Raw genomic sequence first — 17,078 nt, 5'->3', positions numbered from 1 at the left:
CTTTGCTGCTTGCTGGTTAAAGTGGAAAATCACGCTGTTTATGAGTAGTACACACTGCTTATGATTTATTAAAAATTAATTAGAAAGCTAATTAAAACCATTATATTGTAAAAGAGTTCTTAGCTAAACTGAAGTTCAAAAATTAGTTTTACGAACATGATCACTTACCTGCAATGTACCATAATTAAGAGGGGGAAAGTAAATGTCATCCTTTACTTCCTCATTCCTGGACTAGTTCTTCTTATGTGGTTTTCTTGGAATAACTGCTTTTCCTGAGAAAGGAAAGATGTTGAAAGTATTAAATTTATTAAATCTGACTCCTTGGGGAAGGGAAAAGGAAACAGGCATTTCAAACATGTAGTTCTAAGTATTGCATTTAGACAAACATCTGTCATCAAAGATTCACCATCTTTCACCTGCACATTCCTGATGCAGCAGTTGACAAGACAATTATTTATTTCTTGCTCCAGGAAGAAAAAAATAATGTAAACCTCTCCCTAGGCATCCTTCTTATCCTGAAAGGCTGGGAAATGTATTTGGAAATGTATTTTGGACTGTAATGACACAATAGCTATATAGGAACAAAACAAACTGTGCTTCTTGCATTTTTAAAATAGTGAAATAGTTAGGTCATAATTTTCTTAGAAAAATGGTATTTTAAAGGAATGAGTGGTCAATAAATTAGGGATAACCTAATAAAAAAGAATCAAGGTTGGTAATAAAATGAGTTAGGGCTGCAGTACCTTCTCTTGCAGAAAGACACCACGTTTCATTGCAGGTGCATTGTATCTTCTGGCTCCTGGCACACAATTTTGTAGTTCTTTCTTTACTGAGCAGTCTGCTCTGGAAAAGGTCTTGTCCCAGTGGCTCTGAAATTATTTTACACTGAGATGAGGTCTACTCACAACAGCAGAAACACAAAGTGACCGTGCAGCTTCTCTCTTCCCTGACTGTTGTCTTTATCATGATGCTTCTTGAGCTTGAAATTCAAACAAAATCCATTAGAAGTGTGTTTTTGAGAAAGCATGAGACAGAGTTTAAAATCCTTATTCTGCTTACAACAGGCACTCTTCATCTTGCCTCTGGAGTGATTCTGCTGCTTCAGTCCTGTTTCCTAAAATTTTTTGATCAATTTCTGAGGACTGTGGTTGCTGATGGAGGAAAACCTACAGTGTTGGAGTCCCACCGTATTAGTGATTGAATGCTGCTGCTTAAGGAAAGAAAAACAGCACCTGTTGAATTTAGACCATGTCAGGGTTGCTTTTTTAGGTATATGACTTTTTGCAGATTCTTCCAGTTCTACAGCTAATCAAATAATTTTTTCTTTTGTAGACTGCCCACTTATTTTTTAAGGCCCAGCATGTCACTGCTAAATGATGCCTTTTCAATTTAGAAATTTTTATTCTAAAAAGTCCCTTTATTGTGGGGCTTTCTGCTTCTTTCCTCTTCGTGCACATCTGTAGTTTTCTGAACTTTTTTCATCAGATGTCTCCCGTCCTTTTCCTTCCTTACTCCATATTTTGTTACACATGATCTGTGACCGTTTCCTCAGTGGCAGCTTTGGAGTCTTTTTCTGCAGTGTGGGAACACGTCTGTTAAATGTTGCCCAGGATTTGAGGAAGCTCTTGTGTTGTCATGATACCTTTATATATGCTTCTCTATGCAGATATTACCTTATATTTAGCTTCCTAGCATGTTTTTCATTGATGTATTTAATGATAGGTTGTGTTAGTGGCAAATGGAACAACAAAGAAGAGCTCAACTTAGCACTCATACTGATGGTTTGTGAGGGAAGGGCTGGGAATTTGATGATGTCCTCTTCCTCTACAGCTTTTTCACTGACTCAGAGGTATTTAATTCTGAAATATTTTCTGCATTTTTCTAATCAATGCCTTGATTTCACAAGTGATCCAAATGACCCGTCACCGGGGGAATGACCCATCACTCTTTCCATCGCATCCCCGTCCGCGGCGTGGCCAAGAGGAGGGCGGGAGGGAAGGCTGGGGAATGCGGTGGTGCCGCCGGGAGGTGCGCGTCCGTGTGCGGGGCGCAGCCTCGCTGAGCGCTCCGTGCCTCCGCTAATTGCCCCCCGCGCACCGGAGGAGGGGGCAGGCAGAGAAAAACGAAAGGTGTGAAAGTCCCAAGTTTTTAGGAATGCTCGTCACCCCGGCTGGTGCCCTTGCTGCTGTACCACGGCTCCCCGAAACAGCTCACCGAGGCGGTGCCTAGGAAGAGCGATCGCAGGAATGCTGCGGAGCGGCGCTCGGCAGCGGCTGCGCCTGCAGCGTCCCTGGAGTGCCTCGGAGCCTGCTCCTCAGCTCCTCCTCACCAACGTGGCCGGTTAGCTCAGTTGGTTAGAGCGTGGTGCTAATAACGCCAAGGTCGCGGGTTCGATCCCCGTACGGGCCAATTTCTGGTTTTTTGGTTTTTTTTTTTTTTTTTTTTCCCCTTGGCCATGAGGAGATTACTGACTTAGCAGAGAATCGCTTTATTTTGTTTTAGGGGCGGAGGGGTAACACGGAAAGGAACGCGGTACCCCCCAAGAGGAAGCTGGACTTGGGCGGTCACGGGGGCACAGTGAGTGCGAGCTGGACCGGCGCCTCTCCCCACCCTATCCCACCGCGGGCCAGGCCAGGCGTCATCCGTACGCCAGGAGCCGACGGCCGGTGAGCTGGTATCACGTGGCGGCAGGGAGACAACCGTCCCATATCTAATTCCTCGTTAGTATAGTGGTTAGTATCCCCGCCTGTCACGCGGGAGACCGGGGTTCGATTCCCCGACGGGGAGATAGAGCAGTCCCTTTTTCCTCAAACGGGGGAAAAGTAAACCCACGCCGCACTTGCTTTTCAACCCTCCCAGAAGTTCGAGCTGGGAGACAAGACAATCAGATTGTCCAAAGCTGGAAGGAGTGTGAAGGCACGCAGCAGCGCCCTGATCCACCATCGACCTCCCTGGCAATGGAGCTGGCTTGAGCAGCACTGTTTTGCTGTGCAATCGATCGCGGCACAGTTGCTCAATGCTGATTTTCTCAAAGACAGCCATCCTTCCATTCTCATGAGGTAACACTGAGACCTCAACCCACATCAGCCAAGTTATGCTGCTGCAGCACATCTTAAACCATTTCCCCCCCTTCTACAATCAAGACATCATCAAAATACATGTGAAGTACTACCTTTTCCACAGCTTCCTGAAAGCACAGTTTAAGGTTTAATATAATACCAAATATTCCCTTTATTCTTTAAAAAAATGTTTTTAAGCACACCAACATTTCATAAGGGTAAGCAGTGCTATTTAGGCACAGATAATGCTTTCATTTCCCTGAAGACACCACAGTAGTTTGCCATTTTGCAGTCATCTAAAGCATGCAGAGTAGCCCCCTGAGGCCTGCACCAGACCTTCACAAGGCAACACCAACAGGGGATGAAAGATTAGCCCATCAGTCTAAAAGAATGAGTTCACACACTTGCAAGTTCTAACAAGTCTACAGCATAATTAAGGCAGGAGGTAAGAGTATAAATAGACACACTGAAACACCACACAGCAGCAGCTTGAATGGGCTGGTTTGCAGGTATTCCTGTTCTCTCAGAATGGCTCAGTGGAAGCAATCAGTCTTGTTCATGATCTGTGTCAGTGCACCCAGTCTTTGGGATTTCGCAGAACCTCCAGAATTTCTGCTTCTTTGGAGCTCTCTGGTGGGTTGTGCATGTACTCCCACCTGCAAGGAGAAGGGAGACTCACTCAGATGGCCCAGCTGGCAGCCACTTCTCCTGCACCAGGCTGTGTTTGGACTGGAGTTGCCTTTTCTAAGGATGCAAAGCTACATACACAGCTGATACTCTTGGCTGAGATGACAGATATGGTTACAAATGACAAGTTCAGTAAAAAGAAATAATAATGCCACCAGGGTAGACAGGAGAAATGTTAGCTTCATCTTTTTACCAACTTTTGAAAAATCTGGAAGGACAAGGAAAAAGAAAAGAGCAGTACCCCATTCCCCACAAGGCATGCAGGTTTATTTGCAAAAATCTTGTAACAGTCTCTTGTGACACACTAGTATCACAAGGAAGGTGAACAAAACCAGGAACACACTGAATTCTGACAGTGACACAACCTTTTCCCAGAATCTGGACTGAAAGTGCTACAAGTCTTTGTTGAATCTTGGTTTTAAGAACAAAAGTGGTGGAAGATGCCTTTTTTCATTGAAAAAGCAATTGAAAGAGACACAAGAGAGAAAGGAAAGTGTCAGCAGTCACAGAGAGATGGGTATGTCCTCCTTGCTCCTTTGCCCCGCCAAGGAATGACCCATGCATGCTGTGAAGTGAGCTAGTTCATTGATGAAAAAGAGCAAACCCAGACACTCACAGAAATGATAACAAAACATAGAACATGCTACACCACCAGGTCAGGGACACATCAGGTGTTGTCAGTGGGATGAAGATATACAGTGACAACAGCACTGCCTTCACAGTTACAAGGCAGCAGGCAGTTTTCCTAGGAATTCATAATAGGATAAGAAAAAGCAACCTGAAAGTGGGAATAAATAGTAAATGACCAAATTTGCTGGTGTGACAAGCGTAAGCAAGATGGGTTAAAACCTAAAAGGACAGTTAAAAACAGTATTTATCCAAGCAACTGAGTAATAAAATGGCAGGAAATTCACTGTTGATTGATGTGATGGACACAGAAAAAAGTTGCATACAGATTGAGTTAAATTGTATTGCCCAGAAAGACCTTGGCATTTTAACAGTTCTATGAAAAAGCCACCTCAATGCTGAACAGCAGTCAAAACCAGCAAACAGAATATTAGGATTATGGAAAGAATAATTAATTAAAATACTGCTATGCCACTATGAGTCAGGAGCACACCTGCATCTTGTATCCAGGTACGTAGCTTACATTGTCCCTTCCTTATCCCCAGTTCAGAAAGGGCACAGAAAACTTAAGCCTAGCAAAAGTGGCAAAAGTATGAAACATCAACTGTACAAAAAACTAAAAAGAGCAGGAAAACAAACTGTCAGCCTGGAAAACAAACAATGAAAAACCCCCAGAAGCCTGTACAGGAAGAAAATCATGTTACTCAGTGAAAAGTTCAAGTAGAAAACAAAGAGGTACTTTCTCATACAACACACAGTTAGTTAAACCATGGAGCTCCTTGCCACACATTTGGCAGGACTGCCAGAAGCTCTCATGGTTTCTAAGGGCTACTAAACATAAACCCATAGAGCGAGAACAATAAATCTATCAAGAGGAACTAAGCACAAAAACTATAATTTTTTTTTTTACCAGAAAATCTCTATGCCACATACTACTGGCAATTAGGTGAGTACAATGGAGAAGCATCTGCATTTGTAGAATAGAGAACTGTACTTGTCCAGTTCTTGTATCAGGCATGAACTCTCCACTGTTAAGAGACTGGAGACCAGGAGAGACCTTTCATTTAATCCTATTAAGTATTTTACTAAGAACAGTGGGCTGCAACCCCACATAACCACACCCTTACCTCGCAGTCAGTGGCAGAGACATAAGAATGCTTTCGATTCTTGATCCTGGTGTCAGGAGGCCAAACTTTGTACCTCTGTCATAAACCAAGTTGAACTCTACATACCTACAGGAATGAAAAGATGCAACAGAAAAAAAACTGGTTTATTAGCAGAAATTGGTTGTGTTTTCTTCAAATGGCAGACGTCAAACAAAACCAGTCTGTCTTTCTGCTGAGTTGGGGTCAACTGTTCTTTAGCATCCTCTGCATAGGAACGTGGGTGTGACCTTGCCACTCCACAGAGCACTGTGAGAAGCGACCTCGGCTAAGAACTGGAGCAGACCAACTGTTGAAAGGAGAGCAGTCTGCAGGCTCCTGTGCTGTACTGTATTCCTCCCAGGCCTCAGCCCTGCTGGCAAGCTCGACACTACATTTACCTTGGTTCTTCTCTTCTTTGTGGGGGTGTAATAAAGAGAGGCCTTAAAGGTACTGAAAATAACCAGACAAAAAATCCTACTGTGCAGTCCTCCATGCTGAAGGATACATAAGCAGCAAGGCTAGAACAGTATTTCCTGGTTCCTGGGAAGATCTGGGAACAGCAGAAGTCAGATAGCTTCAGAGTCCTGGCTGGGATTTGTAAGTGATGAAATAGACCATTTTCTGCTCCCAGCAGAGGACTAGAGCTGTGACAATTCATCACGGGTTATCTCGAGAGCCAGTACAGGGCATTTGTACTTGAAGATACAGGAAGGGAAAAGCTCTTATCTATGTGCAGAAATGGAAAGCTTTACATAGCACCATAACCTGCAAACAGACCCAGGGAAATAGACAGGCCTCAAGCTGGTCCTGGCTGCTCAGAAAAGCTATTCCCCCTTTTAAACTTTGCAGGTTTGCTAAATCCCATTCACACACTGGATCCTGAAAGATGTTCCCAAGGACAGTCCCACCAAATTAAGGACACTTGCTTAAGTGACCAGCAGCTGCAGGCCAGTGATCTGAACTTGAATGGTTACACTCTCCATGCCAGTCTCACATTTCTCTGAAGAACAGGCAGAAACTGAAGACTCTAGTTAAGCACAAAGCATAGTTTCAATTCTCCGTATGCTCAGACACTCACAGGCCATGGAGAACAGAGTAAACTGTATTGACCAATGTATTTAAGCTTTTGCAGCATTAACAGTTGGTGACTTTAACAAGCATCCTCCTAAGTCTTCTACAGGTATCCTCAATTCCTTTACCGGAATTTCAATGCTGAGATCAGATGGAATAAATATGCACATAAGGAGCTGAAAGTACTCAAGTACAGTTACTTCCTGACTTTGTGAGGTTTTCTTGCATTACTTAATAGGAAGCCACCATTCCTTCACCCTTAGCTCCTCATGTGACAGGGCAGCCCTATATCCAGTATCTCTGGGCTGCAGGAGAGGGCAGGATTGAGGACATGAAGCACACCCACACCCCTTGGCCTGTTCTTCTTTTCTTGCTCTTTGAAGGAGTTGAAAAGAAATGGTGGTGCTTTGTTTGGGTTGCTTGTGTTACAACATGGAAGAGTGGGAAATGGGTTCTTTGCACCCTCTTTGGCAATCCAGCATTGGATTTCAGAATTAGTTCTATGCACAAACATGCTGAAAATCTTGGTGAGCTTTTTTGGTCCACACAACCTGTAACCATAAAGAAACTAGCTCATTTTTTTTTTTCTTGCCAGCCCAGTCCACCTCCTGTGTATACTTTTGTTCCTCCAGTACTCACCGTCCTCTCCGAAGCTGTTGCCATAGCTTTTCCTCTGGTGTGAAGGAGTCATGGCAGTGCTTTTTCACAATGGGAATGTAACAAGGCACGACAGCTTTGGCACAACTCTTTACAAACTGGAATACTTCCTCCTTGGAGGGAGAGTCCATATCATCAAAGAATATGCCTCCAATCCCTCTCCGCTCACCACGGTGCTTGATGTAGAAGTAGTCGTCACACCTAGAAGCAGCATCAGATGATTACTAATATGGTCCAGAGTATTCAAACACATGAACAGTGCTCCAAAGAGCTGCATGCTGCAGGACAGAACCAGTGAAATACTGCCCACAAGTCAGTTTCTGCAGGGCTGGGTGCCCCACTGTTTCCCTGACTGCCCAGAGGCAGGACAGTGCAGCATCACTGGGAAAGCACTCCCGTGTCACTTGCAGTAAAAGCTCTGATTAAATGCTCTCTGTAAAGCTACACATCACCACAAAGTTGCTGAACACCATGGCAGATGCATCCATGTAGGTTGATCCAATCCATGTCCTTTATCTACTCGGAACAGGGACATCTGATTTCAAAACTTTAAAAACTAAGGGCTCTTGATAGATTCCGTTCCCAGCATTATATGTAGTTCTCAAATTATTTGGACAGCTTTCATATGAACTCAAACTTGGAAGAGTTTATTTACAGAATTTATTCTGTTCGCCATCCAAGTAAAAGAATTTTCTTCATCAAAACACAAGTAATCTAAGGCCTCAAGACCAGATAAGAAAGAAACTGTCACAGCACCCTTCCTTGGAAAAAGGCTTTTTAATAGTTAGAACTTGAAAGACTGAGTCATTAGAGCAGTGGCTTTTCATGACTCATGTTTAAGTTTATAAATTAGTACGGGCAGCTTATCCTAAAAGCAATTAATCTCTTTTGTATTTACAGGGAGTATTTATTTGTGAAATTACTGTAACTTGAATGATTTAACTCTATCTATAATTCCTTGATTGAGCGTGCAAGTCTTCACACAGAGGAGAAAGCAAAGGGAAGTAGGAAGCAGGAACCATCAACATCAAGAAAACCTGGCCCTTCCATTAGGACTAGTTTTCCATATGGGACCAGTTTTCCATATATCCACAATTGTTCTCAAGCATTATATATGGCATGGCCATAACAAGAGAGACATGGAGATGTAACAGATAACCTATACTATTTTCTTATTCACTGGGATAATCAGTGTTTAAGTTAGGGAAAAACACCAAGTCAGAAACATAAAAGAGAATAATCCTGGCAAAAAATCTTAATTTAGATCAGGTAGACAGTGTGGTAAGTGTAATAATGTTTATCTTTAGCAAAGTGGGAAAAGGCCTACCCCCTGCAGCTGGCATTGCTAACCTACGTAAGTAGCAAAGAACCAGACCATTAAGGTAGATTCTCTAAACTACCATGCAAAAAATCCTCAGACAGCAAGACTATAATCTCAAGGCTCTACGATATGTCTCTCTACTAAATGGTTGCCACCCAAACTATAACACCCACTTTATCTCCTGTCCTCAGACAAGACCTAATAGCTTACAAAAGGGTACCCCCACCTTCCTGCATACACAGCTTGTGGCAGATAGGATTATCAGACACAGAACAGCAAGTTCCCACTTGGTAGTGGAAGATCCCATCTCTCAGCTCAAGAACATTCAAAGTTTGCATCTTAGAAAATGTGCTGTTGAACTCCCAGTGAATGTGTCACCAGAGAAAAAAAATACAGCTTCATCAAACTATGAAGCTTCTACATTAAGGACAATGTACTTCACATACCTGGAAATTACCTGGCTATGAAGGCCAGACTGAAGGCAGAAAAACAAAAGTGGGATTTTCAAAACTGGTGTGATGGCCCAAGAGCTCACACTGAATCATGCACATTTACCATGAGTTCACTGTAAACAGAATTGGTACAAGTCCATGGGGCAGAAGTCTTGTCCTAGTTCAACACCAGAGGCTAAAAGGAATTTTAAGTTGCCTAGTGCAACAAAACCTTGACGGTTTTTCTTTGGGCTATAGACTTACGATCCTAGTTGTCAGCCCTCCAACTTGAAAAATCCAGGATTCTGTAAATAAGATATTTCTTTAGACAACATTTTGTCCCAGTACACTTCTGATTTTCATTATGGCTTTCTGATACTTTTCAAAAGGCAGCAGAACCTACAGTTCCTAGCGTACACTTAACTGCCAACACCTAGTGCTGCTTTCTGCTCCCCCCAAGCACACCTTCATCCACGTACCATTTCTTGTACTTGGGATACAGCTTCAGATCATGCTTGTCACAGGCTTCTTTCAGAGTCTTGTGAAAATGAATGGCGTCCTCTTCATTCAGGTAAGTTGGAGTGAGGTCAGTCCCACCACCAAACCACCACTGTTTAGTTCCTATAGCAGAGGCAAGCAACATTTTTCTTTTAAACTTCTGAACAGCAACTTGTTGCTAGTGGTTCACCAAGAACTAACAACTACTTTTACAATACAAAACAACATCATTTTTCAGTGGCGTCCCTAAACTTCACTAGTGAAAAATTTGCCTACAAGGTAGTGCAATGATCAGTGACTCCAGGAAGAGATGAAACAAACTTCAATGTAGTGAAAACCATTTTGGACCACTGATCCTGACTATAGGACAGCAGTTTCACAAGATGGGCTGGTGACTCGACATAGCTGGGAGCAAACTCGCACAGTTCTTATCTCTTACCCCAGCCATGCATTCACACTTCCTTGGGGCATTTCATACATTCCTCACTGGACTATAATCCTTACCATCTGCTTCTTCAATTTCAAAGTATCTGTAGTTGAAGTGCATGGTTGGAACATGAGGATTCTTTGGATGGATAACAGAGCTCACACCCATGGCACAAAAAGGCAGCTTCCCTGCATAAAAAGAAGCACAGAAAAAACCCTTCAGTTTTTCAATAAACATCATTTGTTATCATTTAAGGAACATTTTCCCTTACGCTCCAAATCACAACAAGAAACTGTCTCACGTTGGGTCACCATAATTATTAATCAGTGGGCAAGTTACTTCTCATCCATACACTTCTGTACACCTAACTCACTTATTTCTTTGGTATTTGATCTAAAACATGACAATACTTTGGAGAACCCACTAGATGAAGACCACTTAAACCATAAGGCACTGCTTTCTACCACCCCCAGTCCTCACAATTACCCTTTGTTACACAAAGGTGTGTTGAGTACCCTTTAGCCTACAGGTGTTTTTGGTTTTCTCCCTCTACCTCGCTGGTACATAATTCCTGCACTGTTTCAGTGTTGCGTTACAGTGTCACTATTGAGAAGCCACATGTGCCGACAATACATTCCTCATAGCAGCAAGACAGAGCGAAGCACTGCCGTACGTAGCTTTCTAGGGACATGAAAATCCACCTATCAGGCTTACTGATTAGAAGTCACTATGGTTCAAATGAAAACCTTTGAACTTTCACCAGTCTGGCCTTCCTCATGTTCTGCTCAAAGGCCAGGTTGCTTTCAGAGCACCTGAACGGGAATACTCAGGTGAACACGTCCCGGTTCCCCATCCCAGCTGCGCGACAGACGCCTTACCGTCCTTGGCCTTCAGAGACTTCCCTCTGCTCCGCATCTGCCGCGCTGCCTCCTCGGACAGAAGCCCGGACACGACGGACACGTTCACACCCGCCTTCTCGAAGACCTCGCCATCCTGCAGCACGCAGCTGATGCCGCCTCCGCCTGCCAACGCCAGGCTCCAGGTCAGGGTCACCGAGGGGTGACCGAACCCGGGGTGCCGGTATCCGCGGTCTCCCCCGCGGCTTCTCCATACCTTCCTTTCTTTCCCAGCTGTCAACAGCGAAGGAGGCACCGGGGTCCAGGTCGGCCAGGGCGCGACACACCTCCGCCTGCGTCTCCATGATGAGCAGCTCCATACGGCTCCGCAGCTCCCGCCGCCGCCGCCGCAGCTCCCGCAGCCCGCTCACCGGCGGCGCCATGAACCGCTGCCGCAGCTCCTTCTCCTCCTCGTCCTCCCGAGCCGCCGCCAACGCGGCTTGCCGCCGCCACAGCCCCAGCGCCAGCCCCAGCCCGCCCAGCGCTCCCGCGGCCGCCAGGCAGCCCCGCGGAACAGGCGCGCTGCCGCCGCCATGACCGGCACCGGCGCCGCAATGCCGGCGGGGCGGAGCGGGGCCGGGCCGGGGCGGGGCGGGGGCCGCGCTGGGTATGAATGTGTGTCTGCCTACGGAAATGATTAGGGAAAGCACCTCTGAGATAGTCCCGTCTGGTCTGTCGTCTATCACCACACTGTCAGCTAGACCACAGGGCACTGACTGGCACATCCAATCTTTCTTTCTCCAGAGACAGTGACTCCACCACCTCCCTGGGCGGTCTAAACCAATGTCTAATCACCCTTTCTGTGAAGAAACTCTTTCTAATGTTAGCCTAAACCTTCCCCTGGCACAGCTTAACACTATGTCCTCTCGTCATGTTGCTGGTTGCCTGGAAGAGAGTGATCCCCACCTGGCTACAACCTCCTGTTAGGAAGCTGTAGAGAGTGATAAAGTTACCCCTGAGCCTCCTTTTCTTCAGGCTGAACAACCCCAGCTCGCTCAGCTGCTCCTCATAAGGCTTGTGCTCCAGACCCTTCACCAGCTTCATTGTTCTTCCCTGGACCTGCTCCAGCACCTCAATGGCCTTCCTGAACTGAGGAGCCCTGAACTGGACACAGTGTTTGAGACGTGGCCTCACCAGTGCTGAGTACAGAGGAAGAATCACTTCGCTAGTCCTGTTGGTCGTGCTATATCTGAAACAGGCCAAAATGCCATTGGCACACAGCTGGCTCATACATGTCTGTACAAGAAAGCCCATCCACACTGACTGCTGTGAAAGAGTGCAAGCATCCCATAACCCTCCCATCGGGATCTGGGCTGCCCTTTGCGTGAGGGTGGCGTGACAGGGAGAGGCATTGAGGGATGCAGCACTCAGGTGCTACACCTCGCCTGGTGCAGCTTTGGGAGAGGGGGCTGTGCTGTCCATGTGCCTATAAAATATCTCTGCATACTGGTTACAATCAGGTTACAAATAACCTGATATTGTTGATGCAACTACATGCGGCTGCAGAGTCATTTTGTGAGTAATGGCTTGTGCAGGGCCAGGCATTGCTGGAATAGGGGTAAAGTTGTATTTTACTGAGCTGTCCTGTGAACCATGTGGAATTGCTCTTCTGTGTATGGCATTTCTGGTTTTCTACTCATAGTAAGGAATTTTTAGAACCTGAATAGTTTGTGGGACCACCAGTTCAGTGCAATAGGATTATTTCCCATGGATCTGGGAGGCCACATGCTTATACATCCTTTTTTCTTTCTAAAGTTGAAGCACATGTTGTTTCCTAATGTAGTGGAGGAACTAGAGACGTGTAGTGAAAGGGCTTTGATCTCACTGCAATTGCAGAGACATGGTGGGATAGCTTGCATGACTGCAGTGTTGTCATGAAGGGCAATGCCCTGTTTAGGAGAGACAGACCAGAAAGGTGCGGTGGTGGATTTTCCCTCTCTGTGAGAGAGCACTTGGAATGTATTGAGCTCTGCCTTTGGGTGGACAACAAGCAAGTCAAGATCTCATGGGTTAGGAAAAAAGGGCAGACAAATAGAGGTAACACTGTTGTGGGTGTTCGCTACAGGCCACCTGAAAAGGAGAAAGTGCTTGAGGTCTTCTACAGACAGCCTGAAGCAGCCTCACAGTCACAGGCCCTGGTTCTCCTGGGGGACTTTAACTACCCTGACACCTGCTGGAGAAACAACAGGTGACAAAAGTGATTAAGGCTCTGCAGTGTCTCTCTTATGAGGAAAGGCTGAGGGAGCTGGGTCTGTTCAGCCTTGAGAAGAGATGACTGAGAGGGGACCTCATCAGTGTCCATGAATAACTGAAGGGAAGATGTCAGGCTGTGCTCGGTGGTGCCAAGCAATGGAACATGAAGGCATTGAGTAGAAACTGATGCACAAGAAGTTTTACCTGAACAGGAGGAACAACTTCTTTAATGTGGCCAAGCATGGAAACAGGATGCCCAGAGAGAATGTGGAGTCTCCCTCCTGGAGAACCATCTGGACATAATCCTATGCCAGATGCTCTGGGATCGCCCTGCTTGAACAGGGAGGTTGGACCAGATGATCCACTGTGGTCCCTTCCAACCTACCCTGCCTGTGATTCTGTGAAAAGAAGAATTCAGAATACCAAAGAGAAGGTCTGTGTAGTGCCAGGTGTTAAAAAGTACTGCATAGAACAAAAATGGTTCAGCTCTGCAAAGATTGCACTTTGGTATGGGACTGTTCCTTGGAAACAGTAATCTGGTATTTCTGGACTGATTTGCACCTGTAGTACCCAGGCATAGATCAGTTTCAAATGTGGCTCTGTGGAAAGTGTGGAGATTAATCCCTATTATGGATCTGGGCTTCATTATCTGCCTCTTTTCACTGCAGAGTATTTTTGGGGGGAGTGTCTGTCTGTATAAAGTGATAACGTTTGCTCGAACGTTATCTTCAAGCGTGTTCTTATTTCTGATCTGATTCTGCTCTTTGGCAGCAGAGAGTGCTGTAAAACTGCTGAAGCTCTGCAACGCGGAACAGATCTCAGCTTGTCTCTCTTCTGCCATCAGCTGGAGAACATGATCCCTGATGAGCAAGGAAACCCGACCCAGTAGAGGTAGGAGTGAATGTGTTAAGAGAGGTCTGTGGCTTGTAAATAGCTTGGAAGTGCATGATGCATACTGTTTAGCATCAAAACGTTTAGATGTATTCAGTAGATACAATTCATGAAGAAACTGAGCTATCACTGCCAGCCCTGGATAAAGAACTGTGGAAAGAGCTGCTTAGAGCAGCCAAAACCCGCAAGATGTTAGTGCCCTTCCAAGCTCTTTACTGTAGTAAAGCTCTGCTCTTTCAGTAGGTTTTTTTTAGACATTATTAAAAGCAAATAAATGTCAGGGCCAAGACATGTAAAACACATTCCTGCTGATTTAATATGTTGGTGGGGTTTTTTCTGTACTAGGTTGAATGCAATCTTTAATTGATAACATCTGGTAATTCAGCTGGATGGGACCTCTGGAGGTCTCTAGTCCAGCCCCAGGGGTTCACCATTCCCAGGCTGGATGAGGTTGTGCAAGGCCTTCCTTATCCAGCTGCAGTTAGAAAAAACTCTTTCCTCGTTTTGCCTGGGCTCCTGCCTCAGCACTCCACCACCCCCACCAGGAAGAATCTGGTGAGAATTTCCTTTGCTGCAATCACATTCCCAGGTCAATGTCTTGCTCTTGCTAGTGAAGTTTAGAAGCATGACTGCTTTACACACTGGGATTGCTCAGGCTGGATGCAGAAGCCAAGTCAGGCTTTCACTCTCTGTTGGTGATGAGGAGTGACAGAGTGTAAAACACACTCTTTCTGTGCTGAATCCTGTCATGTTACCACCTTGTGAGGATCTCCTCTCTGGCAGCACATTAAGGCTGAAATGTCAGCCAAGTACTGATGTGTGTGAGATGCTCAGCAGTGATACAAGGCAAGAAAATGACAGCTCGCATTTTGATCTGCTTTTGCAGTGCATAGTGATGGTGTGTAGGGTAGGCCTTTCTGTGGAAATACTCACAGAAGAGGAAAAAGGCGCTTGGAGTTTAGCGAAGGGCAAAGACTTAAACCTGGAATTGGTCTTGCATTTACCTGAACAAGAATTGAATCTGAGGAATGGTACCTTTTGCTTTTTTAGAGAGCTACGTGAAATCCCAAGGTTTTGGCCTCCCTTAAAATCTCCATGTCAGTTTTAAAACTTTGACTGTAAATATGCATGGTGAAATGACTTTGAATATTTTGTCTCTTAGCGTCTTGTCCATTTTCATACCTGTATGTGTTTTGTTGTGAGGGTCTTGCAATAGGTTTTGTTTTCAGTGACAGCAAAGCCATTTAGATTTGCTTTGTAGTCAAAACCTCTACTGGTGCAAGTGAGTGTGATTCTAGAGAAGGTTGTAGGGCTGCAGTGATTTCAAGCAGATTTGAAGAACTGGACTTCTACTTGCAGTATTATGTAAGGTGATCTCTTATGAAGAAAAGAATGCTTTTAATTTTTTTGTTGTTGTTTTTCCCTATGCTTTGAAAAGAGTTCTGAAGCTTCTCTGCTGCTGCTTGTATTTAGGTGTCATCTACCTTGGTTTAATTTTTCTTTCTACTGAGAATTTATGGACAAAAAATGATATTAACAAAAGAACAAGAGACACTGCATGTTCTAAGGCAGCAAAGCATAATAAAGTCTCATTCATACTGAGACATGCACATGCTTTCATTTAGGTTGTTGGATACTTTTATTTTGAGTACTAAATTAATGCAGTTGCTTATCAGAAAATAGGAAGAAAAAGATGCATTGAGAGCACAAAAATTCCCTGTCAATTGGCATTTCTCTTACTTCTGAAATCGAAAGAGCCATTTTCATCCAGTTTATCACACAAAGCATTGATTGTGACTTCAAAAACATTTTGAGGGCTTGTAGTTAGACAAGTCCTCTTGTTTAACAGAGGGCATCTCAAAGGTTTTGCATGATACTACAAGTTGAATTGAGTTATTATCTCAGTATAACAGTGAGAGAGAAGTGAAAGCTTTGGTGACTGAGCTGAAACAGTAGGTGATGTGAAGGTTGTAAGAGAAAGATGAAAACCTTTCTTTCTGCATCTGTTATCTCAGTAATTTGTCTGGATGGCAGATTCATAGGAATCCTCCTTTTTTTTCTTCATTTTTTTTTTTAATGCAGGATTGATTCCCCTGGGTGTATGAAGGAAGGAAAGGATAACTACAGAACAAGAAGCTGCTGGAATTCTTTCATGCTACCTCCTGGAAGGTAAGAGGAGTTATGCAGTGCCTTAGGAAAACCTTTCTTCCACTACTGATTGGTCACCTTTGCATAGTTAATAAAAAAGAAGTGAAAAAGTGAAATATAGAGGTTTGCTAACAGGCCCCAAAATGTGCTTGTGTGCAGCCTCCCCTGGAAATGTGTTAGCACTCCAGGTCAGGTACTACATCTTTCCTGTGACGAGATCCATGGTTTTCCCACTTCCTCTGTGCCCTTCCCTGAGCTCTGCCTTCAGATTTGCTGTCACATAGCACCATCTTCATAAAACATTAGGAATTTTCCCCAGCGATAACTATTGCATATGTGACTTCATCCAGGAAAAGCCAAAGTATGACCTCCCTCCCAGGTTTCCAAGGAAAGGGAAACAATGAGCAGAAGTGATCTGTTGGCAAGAATTCTTTTTGTGTTACTCTCCTGCCCCAGTGTCACAATAATTTTTTTTTTTGGTAGCTGTTTATACACACTAAATGTAATGTTTACTGTTATGAAAGTCCACCCAGAAGCCAAAATACATAGCTTTCTGTTCTCCCTGGAATAATAGGTACATTTTTTTATGGTTAAGCTAAAGGACTGGCTGAATTAGCTCACAGGTCTTGAGAGACTTTTGTCTGCAGTTAGTTCTGAATAACAGACATACATTGTGGTAGTATAATTCAAATTTCTTTACTGTCTGGGCAGCTCAGGATTATCAGGAAGACTAGAGGCAGGGAAGGGTTGGATGCATATGTTGAGAAGCAGCAGGGGGTTTTAGGACAGAAAAGCAATTTCCATGGGAAAAGGTGCTATGCTCACCCATGCTGACAAGGAAAGTGACCAATATTAAGAATTGTGCACAGCACACAAGTTGGCTTCTGTGGTCATTTTAAAGCTGGCAGTTTGGGACTCATGATGATCCCTGGCTCAGGCATTTTTAACCTGGTGCAGTGGGACTCATTCACCATCTGGTAGAACTGTAGGCTTAATGCACCATCTTTATCTGACCCTACACTGTACT

The 17,078-nt window shown here is 44.5% G+C and overlaps 1 protein-coding gene and 2 non-coding genes across 3 annotated transcripts; 2 read left to right on the top strand and 1 right to left on the bottom strand.

Annotated features, from left to right (window-relative positions):
* The first annotated feature begins 2,335 nt into the window (after positions 1-2,335).
* Positions 2,336-2,409, top strand: TRNAI-AAU. The gene has a single exon. It is a non-coding gene; the product is annotated as a tRNA-Ile (tRNA).
* Positions 2,410-2,715: 306 nt separating this feature from the next.
* On the top strand, positions 2,716-2,787 carry TRNAD-GUC. The gene has a single exon. It is a non-coding gene; the product is annotated as a tRNA-Asp (tRNA).
* A 397-nt stretch (positions 2,788-3,184) lies between these two features.
* Positions 3,185-11,544, bottom strand: CPOX (coproporphyrinogen oxidase). Its single transcript, XM_041464108.1, has 7 exons — positions 11,037-11,544; positions 10,802-10,945; positions 10,001-10,111; positions 9,478-9,619; positions 7,229-7,447; positions 5,501-5,605; positions 3,185-3,715 (listed from the first exon to the last, which is right to left on the bottom strand). The coding sequence occupies exons 1-7, from the start codon at positions 11,542-11,544 to the stop codon at positions 3,628-3,630; spliced, it is 1,317 nt and encodes a 438-aa protein (XP_041320042.1). The 3' UTR covers positions 3,185-3,627.
* Between the last annotated feature and the right edge of the window lie 5,534 nt (positions 11,545-17,078).

The sequence above is a fragment of the Pyrgilauda ruficollis genome, unplaced genomic scaffold, assembly GCF_017590135.1.
Source record: "Pyrgilauda ruficollis isolate IOZ18807 unplaced genomic scaffold, ASM1759013v1 scaffold17, whole genome shotgun sequence".
NCBI classification, from domain to species: Eukaryota; Metazoa; Chordata; class Aves; order Passeriformes; family Passeridae; genus Pyrgilauda; species Pyrgilauda ruficollis.
This window is presented reverse-complemented; position numbering and strand designations above follow the sequence as displayed.

Excerpts from the sequence above, each read along its gene's own strand:
- CPOX (XM_041464108.1), bottom strand. The coding sequence starts at position 11,544 with ATGTGCCAGTCAGTGCCCTGTGGTCTAGCTGACAGTGTGGTGATAGAC. Across the intron at positions 10,112-10,801 it reads GTCTCTGAAGGCCAAGGACG|GGAAGCTGCCTTTTTGTGCC; the intron begins GTAAGGCGTCTG and ends CTTTTTATGCAG. Across the intron at positions 3,716-5,500 it reads TCTCTGCCACTGACTGCGAG|GTGGGAGTACATGCACAACC; the intron begins GTAAGGGTGTGG and ends TTCTCCTTGCAG.